The 19,458-nt window shown below is 41.5% G+C and overlaps 1 protein-coding gene across 1 annotated transcript in view; it reads right to left on the reverse strand.

Annotated features, from left to right (window-relative positions):
- Positions 1-3,388: 3,388 nt before the first annotated feature.
- The window catches only part of GCM1 (glial cells missing transcription factor 1), a 45,003-nt gene continuing 28,933 nt past the window's right edge, over positions 3,389-19,458 (reverse strand). The window contains exons 3-7 of the mRNA XM_037520918.2: positions 17,750-17,959; positions 9,123-9,375; positions 7,735-7,847; positions 6,519-6,647; positions 3,389-5,067 (exon numbers count right to left, since the gene is read on the reverse strand). Of these exons, the coding sequence (XP_037376815.1) occupies positions 4,327-5,067; positions 6,519-6,647; positions 7,735-7,847; positions 9,123-9,375; positions 17,750-17,824 (1,311 nt within the window). The 5' untranslated portion in view covers positions 17,825-17,959 and the 3' untranslated portion in view covers positions 3,389-4,326. The remainder of the gene's footprint in view (positions 5,068-6,518; positions 6,648-7,734; positions 7,848-9,122; positions 9,376-17,749; positions 17,960-19,458) is intronic.

Here is a 19,458-nt window from a genome sequence, read left to right on the forward strand (position 1 = left end):
TAGCTCCCTGGCCAGGGATTGAACTCATGCTGCAGTGGCTATCATAGCTTGATAGTGCTGAGACTTAATCCCTTGTGCCACCCTTTTTAATTTTGTGATGGCTTCTTTGGAGTACAAATACTTCTTAGTTTGGTATAGTCCCATTTGTTTATCTTTGCTTTTGTTTCCCTTGTCATTGGAGTTGGGTTCCCAAATACATCTCTGTGGTGGGTTTCTAGGAGTATATCACCTTTGTTTTTCTTCAGTGTATTTTATGGTTTCAGGTCTCACATCCAAATATTTAATCCAATTTGAATTAACTTATTTTCATGAAGCTAAATGATGATCTAATTTCATTTTTTGCAGTTGGGTATCCAAGTTTCTCAGCACCATTTGTTAAAGAAGCTTTCCTTTCTTTATTGTATGGTTATAGCTTCTTTGTCAAAGATTTGTCCTATTCTATTCTATTCTATTCTATTCTATTCTATTCTATTCTATTCTATTCTATTCTATTCTATTCTATTCTATTCTATTCTTATTCTATTCTTATTCTGCTCTACTGTTTTGATTACTATCACATGTATATAGTTTGAAGTCAGAAAGTGTGATTCCTACATTTTTCTCCTTTTCTCTCTGGAGTGCTTTGGCTATTCAGGGTATTTTGTGATTTCACATGACTGTTAATATAGTTTATTCTAGCTCCTTGAAAAATCTCTTTGAGATTTTAATGGGTATGGCATTGAATCTATAAATTGCTTTACGTAATATGGCCATCTTTACAATATTTTGACAATATATATTCTTCCAATCCATGAGCATGGGGTATCTTTACATATCTTTGTACCTTTCATTTTCTTAAGCAGTGTCCTGTAGTTTTCAGTGTATAAGTCTTTTATTCTTCTCTTTCCATTTTGTGTTCAAACGTTCTTTGTCTCCTGGACAAGCATTTTGCCTCATTTGGTTTTTTTTTGGTTGGGGCAATGTAGCTGTAGTTTTGTTTGTTTATCTTCTTTGTTTAATTTGGCAGTGGGCAAAGGAGGGAGGGGAAGCTGGAGTCCAAAGGCTCAGTGTGAGTCTTGGTTGGGAGGGAGCACTATTTCAGGCAGGTTTATGCCTCTTCTCTCCTAGCCTCAGAGCAAGCGCTGATCACTGCTGCACAGAGCCCAGATTCCAGGTTCCTACCTCCTTGCTGCTCCCTCCATGCAGCGTGTAGCAGGTCTCTCTCGTTTCCCTAGGGCGGGAGGCTGGGTCTCCACTACCCATATTGTTGGCAGCCAGGTTCTCTGACACTGAACCAAAGGCCCCAGCTCCCACGTGCATGAAAGGTTGCATGCCATCCTCACTGAAAAGCTTCCCCATATATGGTCTGTGCAGCACAGTCTGTGCCCAATCCCCAGCTTGTTCAGCTGACTGAAATGGTCATCCCCTCAACTGCAACTCCCTTCCTTGCTACCACAATAAGCTAACCTCCAGTAAATTATCTGTGGGTCAGTCCTCATTGCTGGCGACAAGCCAGTGAAATTTTCTGTGTATATTTGTTTCCTTCTGGTTGTTCTTAGGGGAGAGATTTATCAAAAATTATTTCACCATGTTGTTGGTCTAAATTCCATTTTTTGGATATTTAATATTTTTCAAGTGAAGACTGAGTCCTTGTTCACAGGGAACAGTAAGGTATCCTTGAAATGACCTGAATATAAAACACCTGATTATGTTCTAGAAGAAAAAAATTGGAATTCTGTGCAAAGAAACTAATACATGCTAGATAAGGTTTTATTGGGAAAACTGTAAGGGCGATCCAGGGCCAGATATTTGCACAAGTGACCTTTAAACTTTTTTCAAACCATGGTTCTATAATTGGCTATTTATACTCCAGGACCATGCAGAGAGAGTTGATACAAAATCCTGAAGATCTCAAAAAGAAGCTGAATTTCATTAGATAACTACGTCCTAGAATTTTGCGTCAAATTTTTTAAGAAGCAGATGCACCTTAGACCATGGAAGAAAGACAGTTGGGGTGAGAATAAGTCTAATGCAGCAATGAAAATAACAAAAAATTAAGTGATACTCAATATGATGGTTTTTATGGACTGATGTTGAGTGGAAAAGTTATGAAAGAATGTACACTAGTTAGGTGGTGACTAGACTGGTATGTTCTTGTGAGAATTTACTGAGCTGTGGCTTGTGCATGCTTCTGTATGTTTGTTATGTTTCAGTAATTGTTTACAATAAATGTCACAACCAAACTTTTGTTTAATAATACATACAAAGGTGATAAAGATATAAAGAGCCAATCTTGCAGTCACTTTCAGGATGCAGGAAGGGGAATGTGATCAGGAGTGGGTGGAATTGGGGGCTACAATCTGGAGATTTTCAGAAGTACCAGTAAATTCTATTTCACAGACTGGATAGCACTTTTATAAGTATTTATTTATAACTCAGCAAAACCAAATTTTTAAGTTTCGTACATGTAGACAAATAATTTATTAGATCAAACCAATTTAAATGACTATCAGTAAGGGACTTTCAAAATTTACTATAATATAGTCACACAATATATTATGCATCATTAAAAATGAGGTAGCTCTCATCTTATATTCTTAATAAGACCTGATGCCCAAATTGTGTCCTGAAATGACACAAGTCATGTTAGAAATGAATCTAGTATGATACTGTTTATATTCAGAGAAAATCCCTAATCTCTGAAAGAATAGAAAAAAAAAACTGGGGCCTCCCAGGTGGTGCAAGCCGTTAAGTCTTAGCACTATGAAGCTCTCAGCAGCTACTGCAGTACAAGTTCGATCCCCAACCAGGGAGGCTGGAGATCCCAACCACGCCTCTCCTGTCTCACCCGCTGTTCCCCTCAGCAGTGTATTTCAGTAGATCTGCCTGTTCTGCTCCCCACTCTGTCTCTGGTGAATCCCCTCACCCCCATTCTTGTATGCATAAATAAATAAAAAATAAATCTTTAAGAAAAAGATAAAAGAATTGGGTTTTCTAGTTTTTTATTGGTTTTATTGAAATATAATTGACATTAATATTGTGCGGTTTCAGGTTTATAACATAATGATTTAATATATATACATGTACACTACAAAATGATTGCCATAGTAAAATTAGGTACCATCCATCACCACAGTTATAATTCATAATTCTTTTCCTTGTGATGAGAACTTTTAAGAACTACTCCCTTAGCAACTTTCAAATATACAATATAGTATTGTTTAACTATAGACACCGTGTTAAATATTACATCTCCAGATCTTTAAAATTCCAAGTTTATGCATACCTTTGGACCACGTATTGCCTACCACCCACCTGCCCCTGTGGAAACCACAAAACTGATATTTCTGAGTTTATATATATATCTATATAGATATCTATATAGATATATATATTCCACATACAAGTGAGATCTGCAGCATTTTTCTTTCTCTGTCTGACTTATTTCACTAAGCATAATGTCTTCAAAGTCACCCATCATATCACAAATAATAGGATTCCTTTCTTCTATAGGATTAAATAGTATTCTCTCTGTGTGTGTGTGTGTGTGTGTGTGTGTGTGTATTATGCATTGCTTTATGACAGGGACAAGTTCTGAGAAATACATTGTTAGGCAACTGTGTTACTGTATGAACATCAGAGAGTGTGCACACAAAAACCTAGATGATACAGCCCACTACACACCTCCACTCTATGGTGTGGCCTCTGCGACCACAGTCACATATGTAGTCTGTTGTTGAAGAAAATATCATTATGTGATACATGACCACACACACACACACACACACACACACACACTTTTTTCTTTATATATTTGTCTGCCAATGGGCACTTAGGTGTTTTGCATTTTTCCTTGTCTCAGTTATTGTAAATAATGCTGCCTTGAATATTGGGGTGCATATCTTTTTGAGTTAGTGTTTTCATTTTCTTCAGATAAATACCCTGAAGTAGAGAACCTTCCTGGTGGCACAGGAGGTTAAGTCTCAGCACCATGAGGCTGTCGCAGCCACTATAGCACAAGTTTGATGCCCGGCCAGAGAGTTGATACATATGGCGAGCTGGTCTCCTCAGCAGTGTATTTCAGTCAAGCTGCATGTTCTGCTCCCTGCTTTGTCTCTGGTGAATCCTTTCAACCACCCCCTCTCCCCTTCTGCACCTCTGGTGTACACCCCTCCTCTGGTATGCATGAATAAATAAATTTGTAGGGAAAAAACACCCCTAAATAGAATTGCTGGATCATATGGTAGGGTTTTTTTTTTGTTTGTTTTTTGTTTTGAGGACTCTCCATACTGTGTTTTCATAGAGGCTGCACCAAGATACAGTCCACCAATAGGGTTCAGGTTTGGGTCATCTTAAAGGACAGAGGTTTAGAAGCATCTCATTATTGCAGTGATCCAAACCCATGCATCTCATTTCTTCATCAAAACCCCATTTGTTGCTCTTGCCTGGCAGTGAATATGGATGGTGAGGATGAGAGGTATAGGTGAGGAGAAAGGGGTCTTCCTGGGGTGAATGGCATGTGGTAGATGAGAAGTAGCTGTTAAAATCCACATGCACCTTCTCTTCATAAAGATCACCCCCTGGATTTGGCCATAATGAGTGGCAACTAGTTTTGGTTGCAGGGGGTTCCACTGGAATCTGCTGAGAAAAGTGTTCTGAAGAGTTCTGGGAAGGGGTGAAGTCGTAAGGCCAGCCGGTCAGAGGAAACGGATAACTGGGGCAACAGTTGTCACTGAGAGGATTTCTTCCAAAAGCAGCATTTTTATTCCATGTTTGCAGATCACTGTAGTCAGAGAAAGCTCCAGAGACAGAAGGTTGGAGCAGGTCACTGCTATTGTAGATCCTACTGCTGGACAATTTGCATTTCTCATAGAGCTTAGCGGGGCCCATGGTGGAAGCGGGGTCTGCCAGATCACTGGCTGCCCCAAAACCATAACTCTTGGAGAAGGGTAAGCAATCATTCAGTGACTTCTGCTGGGGAGCATTAGCTATTAAATGTCCACTATAACTACCAGGCAACTGGACACCTTCTTGGGAAGGCCAGGTTAAAGGTAAACTCCCCCAACTTTGTATTTCACCTGGAAGAGACTGGAAAAGAAAACGAAATGCTCATGTTAATAAGTTAAACTAATGGGCACAACTGCCCAAGACACCCACAAGTTACTCTGTACAAATAAGTACTCTGTTTCCTCATTCCTCACATACTTGAAGCACCAACACACAGGGCAGCTGTACCACAAACAGTCAAAACCCAAAAGAAGAGAAGGCTGCTTCCATTTCCATTTGAAAACTTACTAATCAGTAAGGGCTGGCTTTCCATTTATTCTGAGGAGAGCTAGTGTGTTTGAAGTGTTTTACCATCAAAAGTAAACCTGATATTTATCTATCTGTGAGAAACTTGGAAGGGGCTATTTAGGAAAAATCAAGTTACAACTTTAAAGATTTATATTATACTCAATATAACTCTTGGGGGCCCTCTTCCTCCTTATCATGCTCCTCTCACCCTCCTCTCTCTCTCATCATTTCCCTCCTGGATTTTTCCATTTTTAGTGGATTCAGAGTCTAATAGACCAGAGTTTGTTGTGTTTTTTTTTTTTTCCCCCACAACACACCTCTCGGAACACATGGGAATTTTGCTGAATCATGAACGGGACCTCTAGATTTCTTCCAATTAATCATAGCAAAGGGATATGGTTGAGAATTAAGTTATCCTCTTGTTTATGTGAACCTGCTGACCAATAAGAAATGGGGTAGGAACTGTGACCTGGTCAGTGAATGGGTGAAAATACCCTTCAGCTTTGTCCCATGGCTGGGAGAAGGGATGAGCAACAGCCATTGGAGTTTGGGGGCTTACATTGTCCTATAACAGACTCATGTATTTTTCCACGTAAGGTACATTTACAGCCTCCACAGATGGACCAACTCCATCTTTGTTCTCCTCAGAAGAAATCCAGAGCATTGAATGGTAGAAAAAAATGTAAGAATTACAACCACTGTTAAGCAAGCAAATCCACACACAAATCAATGGTATAATGCCAATAAATCCATGGATTTCACATCACAGTTTGGCTATAGGCAGTAACCTCCATCCCTCATCCCCAGAGTGACCCTTGTTTCCAGAAACAGTCTGGTTATGTCCTCTTGTCGAGTGTGCTAAGAAATAATCTGTCCTGGGAAAGAATGGAAATTTGGGGTATGGGAGGAATAAAGGGTCAATATTTTGTGAAATTTGTTTCAGTTAATTTTGGCTCTGCCAGACGAAAATACAGAGTCCTAGATATAAGTACTAATTGAAGTCTCTGTTTTGAATAGTAGTAGGTAAGAAAAATCTAATATTATATGGCGTTTATGGTTGACAGCGTGCTACACAGATGGCCGAATGGATGACTAAAACCCAGATTCAGTTTTGCTGGCAGATTTTTGCTTGTAGATGAGTCTGTTAGTATGACTTTTGTAGGCAAAGGATCGGAGAACTCTACTGCTCTGACCACAAGGGTGTTAAGTTGTTGTATATATTGAACATATGTGGAAAAGGTTACCTTTGTCTCTGGGCCTCCCTTCAGCTTTAAAGAGGCGGAGGAAGATGCTGCATGTGCTTTCTTCATTGCTCTTCTTGCCTCAGCTTCCAATTTGGTTTCTGGTTTGGGATGATCATGCTCTCCCTTTGACTTAAAGGAGTCGAGGAAGTAAAATGAGTAACTAGATTATACTTCATGGTGTGTAAAATTTTATCTTGTGCCCTGCCGTATGCCTGGGTATAGCTGCAGTTGACTATTGTAACCAGGTTGGATAAACCTCTAAAGTTCCAAGCCCTCCATGCACTTTCCTCCCTGCCTGCCTTATTTATAGTGTTCCTTCTTCCCATGCAGCCTCTCACCCACTTGGTATACTCATGGTGATAGCAAGTAACATTTATTAAATGCTGCCTATCGTATGTATATAAAAGGTTGCGATAAACACATGATCTCTTTAATCTTCAGCACAACCCTAGTCACATTACTGTCATGCCATTTTACAAAATAGGAAACTAAGGCATGGAAAAATTATACCACCTGTGTCAGTTCCTTAATAGTGAGTGAGGGGAGCCAGAATTCAAAGTGTGCTGGAACTGGCCACCCTGAGAACCAATTGTTAGACATTCAGGAATTTTGTGAGCTTTTTCGCTAAAAACAAAACAAAACAAAACAAACAAACAAAACAAACAACACAACAAAACAGCCAGTATTTTGAAATCAACCACAGTGGGAATAGTTATATCACAAAAATGGGCAAACCCAACAAATTGGGACATTTTAAAGAGTGGATTTGCTATCACACCACTGATTCAAACCCAGGCAGTCCACAATCAAAGGCCACTTTCCATGACTATTTACACCACTGGCCCAGTTAGTACATCCAAAGAAAACTGAGGCTTGGGGGAGTAAGGAAATATATTCAGGTTTAAAGAGCTAGTTAAAAGTCAGAGCTGGTATTCAATTCTGGGTTTGTGGAAGGCTACTGAAGGCCTGTGCTAAGCTGAGCATGACCAGATTACTGTGTCCTCAAGGGAGATTGAGGTAGAGTCAGCAGGCAGCTCTGTGGAGGTGTGGGGTACATGCATAGCTCCCATCTTCCACCTCCTGATCCAGAGTGTGCCTCAGGGTTTATGTGGATCCTCAGCCACCTGTGCATCTCCTGTACAGAACTCTTCCTCATGCTCTGCAGACAGTCTTTTAAATTAAAGAAAAATGGTATCATAACTTTTTCAAAACCAACCTGGAAAAATATGAAGCGCCCATCATGCCGCCAGAAGTTGGTGACCGGGAAGCCCCCGTGGCCTCGGCAAGGAATTAGCTTCAGTGGCCCATCACAGTTGGGGCAGCGTTTCCCTACAAAAAGCAGAGGAAAGTGACCAAGCCTGGCTGAGTAATGCCAGCTGACTCCCGAGTCTACATGGTGCTGAAGGTTTTAGCCTGAAGTTCAGGAGAGTAAGGAATACACCTGGGCACAGTTTGGTGAATTTCCTGCACTGGGCATTACCCCTGAGCCTGGGCCTGGCCACCATAATGGGCCTGCCTAGTCTCACACATGCGTAGAGTAAGGGTTACTTGTAGAATGGAACATATCACACGACATGGGAGAGCGCTTCTCCCCTCCCTACCTATTTACTGATACTTAAAATTCTTCATAAAGCAGAGGGTTAACTTCTTTCACTTTAAGAGTAGAACTAAGAGGCCTTCCTGGTGGCCTGCAGGTTAAATCTCAGTGTTATCGCCTCAGTGGCCTGAGTTTGATCCCTGGCCAGGAAGCTAACCCACATGGTGCAGCAGAGCTCTCCTGCTCCCCTCAGCAGTGTATTTCAGTCGATCTGCCTGTTCTGTTCCCCACACTGTCTCTGGTGAATCCTCTCATCTCCCAAACCTCTGTCCTGCACCCCAACTCTTCACACACATACACAAAATAAACAAAAAACAACTACAATAGAAGAATAATTCTTAAAAAAAAAAATTAAAACTAAGGCTTAAGGGACAAACCATATGGGAAAACAGTTACTAATGTTCACCAAAGTGTAAATGACTAATACCAGATCCTGCCCTAGAGCAAGTTTTGAGGACAGATTTCAAGGAAAGAACATGAAGTAATTTGAGGTCTCAAGTGGACCAGGTGCAGGAAATGATGAATGTATCTATTTTACAATCTGATGAATATGATAAAAAAAAAAAAACAAACCAACACCAAAATGCACAAATAACATGTGATTATGACATAAAACCTACACAGCAAGGAATTTAGTCTAACCTCAGATTTGGTGTCATTGCTCCCACTCCAAAGCACTTGTTAAGATCTTTCTCCTAGACTTTATGTGGATGCCCTGATGAATTAATGTGAGTTCCCCAAGTGGTGTATCTTCCTTTTAAAGAGGGATCTTGGGTCAGGAACCCAAGGGAGTCACTTTAATGGCAGGTGCCCTGGGGATGACAGAACCATAGGCAGGTACTTGGAAATGAGGGACTAGCTCAACCTAGGAAGGGCCTTAGTCGCCATCACAGGCCAGTGAGCAGCTGGGCCCTGGGGATGGGCTGGGTAGTAGTGGCCCTTCTGGGCAGGGCCATCTGAAGGGACACGAGCTTCCTGGGGGACCGGTGCCCGGAAGCCCTACTCACTCTGCTGCTTCTGCCGGGCTTTGTCACAGATGGCAGGTCTCAGGTAGATCTTGCGCCCCTCGTCCACGGAGCAGTCCAGGCTGCACACCACCACGCCCAGGCAGGACTTCTTGAGGATCCGCGAGTTGTGGTTGTTGGTGTTGCGCATGGCCCAGCTGCTCAGGTGCCGCTGCGCGTTCCTGTCCTCTGAGCTGTAGATGTACTTCTCGTAGGAATCTGGCCACTCCTGGAACCAGTCGGTCTTTTTCACGTCCTGATAGAATCAGAGCCAATTACTCTATTTTAAGCTTAGAAAATACCAATGCCCAGAGACGTGAGGGTTGTTTTGCCATTGGAGAGTAGGGCAAGAACCCTTGGCATAGGCCAGCCTGGATGTCATTCTGAAGGGGCGCGCTGAGAACAGGGCGCAGCGCCACCCACAGGACTGCGCTTAGGGACCGTGCGCGGCCTGGACCAAAAGTACGTTAGTTTCTCCGAGTTCCACCCAACTGATGTTTCTCTAGCTCATGGTGATAAGAGCTTCGATCATTTCTCATTGGAATTTTTGAGAGTGAAGTAATATTTTTGTGCCGTTGCGCAACCCCTGTGGAAAATATTGTGGCGTGGAGATTGTGCCTCATAGCGCACTCTGGTTAGCTCATTGAGAATACTGAGATAAACAGTGGGCAAGCTGGAGAGCCTGGTGTGGGAGGGCTCCGGGAGGCACTTCTCTCCCGCAGACCTGCTCTTGCTTTTGCTCTACTCCCAGATTCATGCACCTTAGACAGGGCAGAGGAGTCAGGAAGAATTAACTTTAGCTAGAAGTTTCTATGTTCTTGCCCAGGATTGATACTATTCCCTGCACATGAGCATCTAGTTAAACTAAAGTGTGCTTTACACAGGGGACACAGTACTCAATCCTTACAGCATCTATACCGCCTGTTTTCACCTGTTTTACAGGAACCATAAGACCTGCCTATCTTAAGAGTGATTCTGAAAATTAAATATATTATAAACTTGCACAACACCTGGCATGGAGTGAGCTCTCAATAAATGTTAGTGGCTAATGAATGGTGTGGCTTACATCCTGAGGTCCTTAGGGGTACAAGTGCTGCATTTGACAGAGTAGTTCATAGAGGGAGAATAATTCAGCAGTCTCAGTCAGTCTTAGTTGGTGTCCATCCCCACATCATCCAAAGACCTGACATGGTATAAGACCATTTTTTGCCTGGATGATTTTAGAAGGGTCTAGAATAAGATAGAAGAATAGAAGAATCTAGAAGGGCCAAAAAAGGGGCAGAGTGCTTCTTTTTTGTTTCTCCAACATGAAAACACAGCATAGAGTTCGAGACAGGAAAGATAAGACGTTTTAGAAGGAAAAAAGGCTAATGTCAGCATCACGATGGAAGGGCAGCATGGGAAGTTTGGTAACTCTTGAGATTTCAAGTTTAGAATGAGCTAAAGAACTTTGTAACAGGAGATTCTGGGCAAATGACTTTGTCTCCGCAGCCTTGCTTTGCTCTTTTCTAAAATACGGATATTGATAAATCATGCCTCACAGAAGTGCTCCAAAGTGATGTGCTATAAACTTGAAATCTTGTATAATGATAGTTGTTGCTTGAATTGGGATGCCATGGGAACTGAGGTGATTCTGAAGAAGTATGAATGAGAGATTTTGTGTAACTGCAAGGTTGGGGGGTCAGAGTTGGAGCCGGGATCTGCAAATTACATAGGCAAATTACATGGGTAAAATCACAACCATTTTTGTTCATTTGGGTGCTGTCTGGATAATTTTATACAACTTCTGCAAAGCTGAGTAGTTGTGGCAGAGACTGCATGGCCCACAAAGACTAAAATATTTACCATCTACCCCTTCATGGAAAATTCGGTGACTCCTGCAGAAGGGCACAGCTGGTGAGGCAGATGACCTGGGTGTGGGTCTTAAGGAAATTCCTTGACCTCTCAGTGCCTGCATCCAGCTCTTTAAAATGGAGATGACGGAAGTACCTACCTCACTGGGATGTTATGAAGGTCGAATGAGCTAACATACACAAAGTATTTGAATCAGTGCCTGGCACATAGCAGGTTCCAAATATTTTACTAGATCTGGAAACACACACAGCCAGCCAATGCGATTGTAAGAGCCATTGGCTTTTAGGAGAGAGAAGAACCTGAAACCGTCCCTTCATGCTTTAAACCTTGCCAAGCCAAGTGCACGGCAAGTGTCCAGTCCCTATAAAACAAAAACTTCATGTGTGCAGCTCTTGTTCTATGACCTTCCTTCTCAGAGCAGTGACGACTGACCCCTCACATATGGCAGAGTAACTGGCATGGGAAGGGGAATGTGCCCAAGAAGAGAATGGAGAGGTGAATGGAGAGGTATAAATCATAGGAGCTGGCATCTGGAGAAGTCCCTCTGCTCCATCAGGCAGGCTGAGATGCTCAAGGGGCTGTCTGCTTTTTCCAGGTCTTTCCTTCTGCCTCCCAAAACTTCAGTAACATTCAGTGTCCAGGGGACCTCCCTGGTGGCACAAGTGGTTAAGTCTTAACACCATGAAGCTATCAGCAGCCACTGCAGCACCAGTTCGATCCCCAGCTGGGGGTCTAGCCCACATGGTGAGGCAGAACTCTCCTGTCTCGCCCACTGCTTCCCTCAGCAGTGTATTTCAGTCAGTCTGCCTGTTCTGTTCCCCACTCTCTCTGGTAAATCCTCTTACCCCTCACAACTCTGTCCTACACTCCAGTTATTGTATGCATAAATAAATAAAATAAATCTTAAAAAAAAAAAAGACTCAGCATCCAGGCAGGTGGGGCACTGCAGGCAGGCCTCCTCCCACTTTCTCCTCTCACCTTCTTTTCCTTCTGACCTAAAGCTCCAAACAATGCTCTCTTATTTTCTATCACAGAAATGCCATAGAAAGCATGATATTTGATCTTGGAAATAATACAAATGCTGGTTAAAATGTTAAAATATGGGCTGTGAATCTACTGGTGGATTGGAATTATTCAAATATTAAGTCAGACTAGCAGAGCAAAGAGTAAAGTGGACTTGAAAAAGCTAATTTTCATGTTTTAAATGTAAGTGATCTGTTCAAGGCTATTCAGTAACATCGATCCCTTGAATCACAAGAAGGGAGTATCTGTGAGGGCGTCTCAAGAAGTTCTGCTTCCAGCAGGCTCTCTGCCTGTGGCGGAGGAGATGCGCACTGCTGTCTTCTTTCATTTTCACTCAATTTAATGGAATGTTTTGATCTCTTTTTGAGGCCTCCACTTTGGTCCATGAATTATTTAGAAATAGCTTGTCTTGTTCCCATATATTCACAGACTTTCCTGTTGCCTTTTGCTATTAATTTCTACTTTGATTCCACTATAGTTGGAGAAGGCACTCTGTGTTTTCAATTATTTCAACATTGTTGGGATGGATTTGGAGGTCACAATATGTTCTACATTACACTGTCTTTCCAGCTTTTTTTTTTTCCCCAGTAGCCTCTTCCACTGATACCCTAGTTTTCCACTGCTGTTACTAACGTAGTGATAATTTTGATAACATATGGAATAAGAAGACCACTAGGCCTAAATGTATTTACTAAGAGTAATATGTTTACATAGGGCTGTTCTCTTGTCTTATTTGTGCTCAGTCATTTGTCCTGGATACTTAGTGGGATTTTTTTGACATTGAAATTTGAAGGCACTGGGGAGGTAAAATTTAAAAAGAAAGAATAATCATTTCTTAATCTTGTTTAGCGAATCCCCACAAAATATTTTCTTCTTTTTAGATCTTTTGTTTATTTTAATTTCTAACTTTTCATGAGTAACTCTTTATTTTTTGTCTTGGTTAAGAAGTTTGTGATTTAAAGGGAGTACTCTTACGGTTTCCAAGATGTAAATCTAACCAGTTTATATTTTATAATCTCATAAGTAACATCATTGGCAGTTTAATTTTTTTTTTTTATAGAGGCATGTTTTATTTATTTGTTTGTTTGTTTATACATGCACTCGGTACAGTCAGAAGCGCGGGAGGGTGAGAGAATTCACCAGAGCCAGAGCGGGGAGCAGAGCAGGCAGAAGGACCGAAGTACACTGCTGAGGGGAGCAGCGGGCGGCAGGAGAGGTCTGCGCGCCATGTGGGATCCTCCTCCGGTGGCCGGGAAGCAGCCGGGGATCGAACCGGCGCCGCAGAGGCCATGGGCAGCTTCGCAACCCAGGGCTCAACCGCTGCGCCACTGGGGAGGCCCTGGCAGTTTAATATTTTTATGACTTCTGTGTGTATGGTTTACTAAGACTTTATCCTTGAATTCACTCAAAATCTTTGAAACTTCTCACCCTAACTTCATTCTATTTATTTAACTACTTGAGGTTTTAATAGGGTAACTACCTTAAGAATAAAGTATATACTATTATATAAAATTAATCAATTAAAATAAAAATTCTAAAAAATAAAATATTTTAAAAATCTACATTATCATGTTATTATATTACAGTTGATTTCCATTTGGAATATCGTTTACCCTCATTTAAAGCAATTATCTGCCAGATTCTCCTTAATAAGAAAAGCACATCAATTTCTTATATACATTTGCTCCCAAGTAAAATAGGGACAGCAAGCAGGTACACCTTTAAGTAAATCAAATAGATGAAGAAAAGTCGGATGTTGCTAATGGAACACAGAAACAAATATTCAACTAACATTTTGATTTACACACAGCTTTTCAGGTACATCTCTCTTTTGACCCAGCTGGAAACCAAACTCCAAATGACATCAAAGAAAACAATTTAATTCTACAAAATGCTTTTGAGTTACTCCTTAGGCTAACCCTGCAGTTTGCTACCTTTGGTAAGCGATGAAGACTAAGGACAAAAAGTTCTTATTTGTTCAGACAACACTAAGAGGAGCCAGGGTACCTCGGCTTTCAAACTCTCTTATCACCTCTTTTTTCTCCTCTCCCCACCCAACAAGCAGGGAACCTGCCAGTGGGTGCCCAGAAGAGAATCTGCTACCACAGATGCAGTAAAGCTCTCATCCTCATTACACCAGAGTTAAGCCTAAGGAGTTAACTCAACAACAATGTGACCTGATCATGCAGTCAGATAATAATTGACAAGCAATTCAGAATCTGGTTTACCTGTTAGTTCCCTAGCACCAAAACACAGAGATTACTACAACTGACTCGCTCTGATTACAATTTAGTCACAGAAATTTGCAGAAAGAGCTTGAAGATTCACCTTTGCTCATAACTTGGGGTTCACTGCCCTTCAGAGGAAAGGATATTTTACTCGTTAAAATCATGATCCAGGAAATTAACTGATTGGAGATTTGACCTCTTTGTGGTTGATTAACCAGGTTTTAAGTTGGTCTGCTTTTATGTTTAACCTATGGATATTTTTATGTTTTCTCTACAAAAATAATGTACTTAGACCTTGAAATTTTGTGAGTTAGTGACTCAAGTGTGGTTTTTCTCACAGGTTGAGTCTGATAGCAGCTTGTGCTTACGAACAAAATGATTCAGCATGTCTATCTGTGGTGGTGCCATCAGAATAGCCAGTACTCTGCTTAGTGTAGAGTGGTGCTCTCTTCTCTCTGCTGAAATGGGTACTATTTAGGAGAAGAGAAAAAAGATTTTTATTCCCCCAATTTTCAATCAGAAAAGAAAAAGAAACTTCTTAGGGATTCAAGACTCTTTCGTGTATCACAGTCGTGTTAATGAGAGTATACCACTTGATGGGGCCATGTCATGAACATATTTAATGAAGACAGGACAAAACCAACACTAGACACTTGCTGCTTGGGCCATTCAACCCTAAGCATTCACATTTGAATTTTTAAAATGCAAATGTAATTTAAGAGAAATAGGAAGGGATAGCAAAGTGGGTATATGACATTGGCCTGGGAAAAAAGAGACATATCAGTGATGATTTTGATAAGTTAAATGCCTGGGGTTCTGGGCTGGCTACCTGGAGGCTGGATTAAGGTAGAAATGGCATGAACATAACCACAAGTTAGAGGAGTGACCAGAAGCATATGAAATGAAGTTTATAAAGACATATATACAGCTGAAAGGAGAAAAATACATGAAACAAATACAGGGGAGGGATGATTTACAGAAGCCAGATAGAATGAGAAGGATCAGGGCCTTTCTTAGCCCTACATCTGATCATGACACTTTCCAGCCTGGTAAGCCAAATGGCATCCCATCGCCTATAAAATCACCGAATCCTGTTAGCATAGCCTACTTTCAGACTACCTTTCCAGCCACTAGCCTCACAAAGCTCTTTGCTTAATGCCTGTGCACAGGTCCTGCAAATGTAGACTTTGAAGAGCCTTCAGATTGATGCCCTGCTCTGCCCTAATTGTCACCCATCTTCATGTTCACATTTTGCAATGCACTTCTCTAGAGAAAACACTTTGCCAGATACTCTGCCTTGCTCCCCATGCCTGAGTCATGCTGAATGACATACTTGCTCTTTCCTGCACCTCTAGTATCCTTCTAGCTGGCATTGACTCTCTATCTCAGTACTAGTTGTGTCCATAAGCCCAGGAGATCATGAGATCTTCCATGGAGGTTAACACAGTTTACTGTCCCCAGTATTTCTGAGTCTGCTTCCCCTAGTTCGCCATTCTGCAGCCAGATAGGTTTACAAAATATGAAATCCAATATGCTCGGACATTCTTCCAAGATCTCTGATCTTTCACCTCAACTATTTCTTGATCTGATTCCAGAGCCAACAGAAACCCAGATGTGCTGTTTTCTCTGCACATTAAGGCACGTATGCATTTAATCATTTCTCTGGCATCTTTAACAAATTGAAAACACTTAGCTGTTTCCATACATGAGCAAACTTTTTCTATGAACTATAAATGATACATTCTTAAATTGAATGTGTATTTTTGTCATCAGTTTCTCAATTTAACGTCTGAGGTAGCTGAGAATGCTTTTGGTTTTGGAAATGCGTGTTGGAACATGAAATTTTGCTAGTCCTGAGGTTTTCTCCAAGGAAGTGGGTCTTCCTTTCTTTTGTCTACAGATCTAATGAATGATATGTAGCCTCTCACCCAGAAAAGATGCATGTCAGTACACAGGCTGTGTGCCCCATCAGAGGGTTTGTCAGACCCCTTTAAAACCGCTGCTTTAGGATGTGATAATGGTAATGTCTTCCATGTACTTGCTTACTTCAACTCTTGATTTTGAGTATGCCCAACTTCTATTTGGGAGCTGCAACCTGAAATTAGGAGTAAGCAGAACTATGGATCCCTGATCCAGTAGTAATTAAAATTTATCTTAAAGCTTCCCTTCATACAGCTACAATAATGGTTAATACCAATTAAGAGCAACTCTAAACGCACATCTGTGAAATGAATATTGGAATGATTGAGCTGTGGCTTATTAAACCATCCTAAAAGTAAGAGAAAGTAGGGCACACACTTTAACTCTCCAACTCTTTCAAGACCTACCAAGAGAGAATGAATGGGGGAGGGGGGAGGAGGAAGGGAGGAAGAGCAGGGAGTTTAAGGAGAAACAAAAGAAAATTTCCATTAGAGTGAAATCTGGACTGATCTGGAATTTTTCATTAAAATGTAAATCTGGGGCCTCCCTGGTAGCACAAGGAGTTAACAAGGAGCTAGGTCACAGTACCTTCAAGCTATCCAGCCACTGCAGCACCAGTTCCATTCCCGGCCAGGGAGCTGACCCACATGGCACAGCAGACCTCTCCTGTCTCGCCCTCTGCTCCCCTCAGCAGTGTATTTCCGTCAGTCCACCTGTTCTGTTCCCCACGCTGTCTCTGATGAATCCTCTCACCCCCTGCACCTCTGGCCTGCACCCCTGCCCCTGTTCTTGTATGCATAAATAAATAAAAATAAATCTTTAAAATGTAAAACTGGAATGCTGTGGGGCCCCCCTTCCCTCTCCTCTGTCTGGGATAATCCAAGTTTCGTATTCCCCAGAGTCGGGCAGATTAGCTGAACCTTTTCACTACTTGGAACCGGTAGTCCCCACAGTTAGTCTTCATAGTTACCTTTTTAAACAATTTCCAGGTCTCTCCTTCAGATGCCAAAAAGAGAGGTCAAGGTAAACAAACATTAAAATATGAGTGTTTTCTGCCAAAATAATAATTAGGAAGTTGGTTGCCAAAAATGAAGGTAAAGAAAACATTACAGTCATTCTATAGCTGGAAAGCAGCCTTATGTATGTACTGAACATTGTGTACAAATATTCTCGAAGAGCATGTTGTATCCCGCTAGAGCATTGGTGTTTGGACAATCCAGTTGCAGACAGTTTAAAACCATCACTGGGGCAAATTGGGTTGTGTGGGGACTTACACATTATGAAGAATCAACTATGCACATATACATTATCATGGATTTTTTTCCTACTAGCTTGCCAGGTGGGTGTGGCCAGAGACAAGCCAACTTGGAAAGGGAAGGGAAGTAGTATTTTCTTTCCCCGGTCTGCTGGGTAAAGCTCCCTCAAATCATGGGTTTTGTGTCTTCTCTTAAAATTCCTCAGTCAAATAAACATCCAACTGAAGTTCTTGGGGAGAGGAGTTTACACCGTTGGGACCCATACCAATTTCCTTCCAGGTCTTAGCAAATAAATAGTCAAGGTTTCATAGCCAAATGCTGAAGGCAGAATCTTCTAACAAGTACCTACCTGTGGCAGTTTCATGTCATTAATATCCCAGCTTAACATCTCTTTGTCTTCAGAACCAAAGTCCTCAGGTTGCATGATAAATCAGGTCACCTGCAGGCTTCTCTCTATTCAACTCCCCTCAGAATGCTTGAGAATTTTTCTCTCAAAGGCTCTTAATATGGTTGGTTTGGTCCACAGGAGGAGCTCAGACCAGGAGACTGTTTTCTGATGCTAAAAAAAAAAAATATGAATGATAATAATGATGATTGTTAAGGAGGCAAAAATCAGTACTTGTCTGCCAGAAAAAAATGACTTTCAATGACATTTTTGCAAGCACCAACATACAATAAAAAGAAAAAACATAGAAACTGTCTGAGTCCTCCAGGCAGGTATCCGCATTCCTGCCCCCCAGGTGGGCTTCCGGGTAGGCTTTTGCATTCCGGCCTGCTGCATGGACCTTTCAGAAACCAATAGCAATCTTGCTGAAATAAAGTTTGACCATGGGGACGCAGAAGCCCTTGAAATCTTTTCTTTCCCCCTCAGGTTTAGGCTTCTTTTTTCATTGCTAAATAGAGGATGTGAGTTCCTTCAAGGGACCATTGTCACCTGTATCCATAGTTAGAACCATTCCTTCAGGCACACATTGTGCTGGAGCAAGAGGGGGCTGGCTTGGCTTGGTTGCTACAGGCATGTTTTCATAAGCTAGTTAACGTGTGCTTGAAGTTATGAGAGGGAAACATTATAATCAGATGCGCGTAGGAATATTATTTAAACCCAAAGTGCCTTTGGGATTATTTTGGTCTCCTCAATAAATCCAGTGTGTACCTTATTCCTTCAAGTATTATCACATGATATCACCCATATCAGACTCATCTAAAACCTTGGTGTTGCAGATATTTTGGACCTGGGATTCCTTGTTGTCGGGGACTGACTTGGGCAGCACCCTTGGTCTCTGTCCCTTGGTGCTAGTAGTAACCCTTTCCTCCTTGTGACAACCAAAAAGGTCACAACAATGTGTTCAATGTCTCCTGGGTGAGCCAAATTTGTTTAATAACTACGACTCTAAATTAGCATTTCTAAACTTTAATTCGAAGTTCACTTTAACACTTTCTAACTTTACCTTTAGCAATTTCATTCTTTCTTGAAGTTCTGTGTCACTTCACTTTGATCAAATTGTATTATATAAATAATATTAAAAAGTGTTTGTGCAGGGCCTTCCTGGTGAGCAGGGGTTAAAGGCACAGTGCTATCAAGCTATCGCCACTGCAACATGAGTTCCGTCCCTGGCCAGGGAGCTACCCACATGGCGCAGCAGACCTCTCCTGACTCGCCCGCTGCTCCCCTCAGCAGTGTATTTCAGTAGATCTGCCTGTTCTGCTCCCCACTCTGTCTCTGATGAATCTGTGCATGCCCCTGCATCTCTGGCTTACACCCCAGTTCTTGGATGCATAAAAATGTTTGTGCAAACTGCATTTCTTCCCCCATGAGAAATACTGCTCTAGCTTCTAACTGTATAATTGATTAAAGGGGGTATACAAAAAGAAAGAAAGAAGGAAGGAAGGAAGAAAGGAAGGGAGTTTTCAATGTTATACTCTAAGAAAAAGAACTAAATGTGAGAAAAATAACTAATTGTTTTGTAGATTAAATGTGCTTGTTACTGAATATGAAGTGAAACATTTGACATTCCAATCACTGGTGCTCTTGTAAAAACAGGGGACAGCTTGTAAACT

Source organism: Talpa occidentalis, unplaced genomic scaffold (assembly GCF_014898055.3).
Source record: "Talpa occidentalis isolate TD23 unplaced genomic scaffold, MPIMG_talOcc4v2.1 talOcc4.2, whole genome shotgun sequence".
NCBI lineage: Eukaryota > Metazoa > Chordata > Mammalia > Eulipotyphla > Talpidae > Talpa > Talpa occidentalis.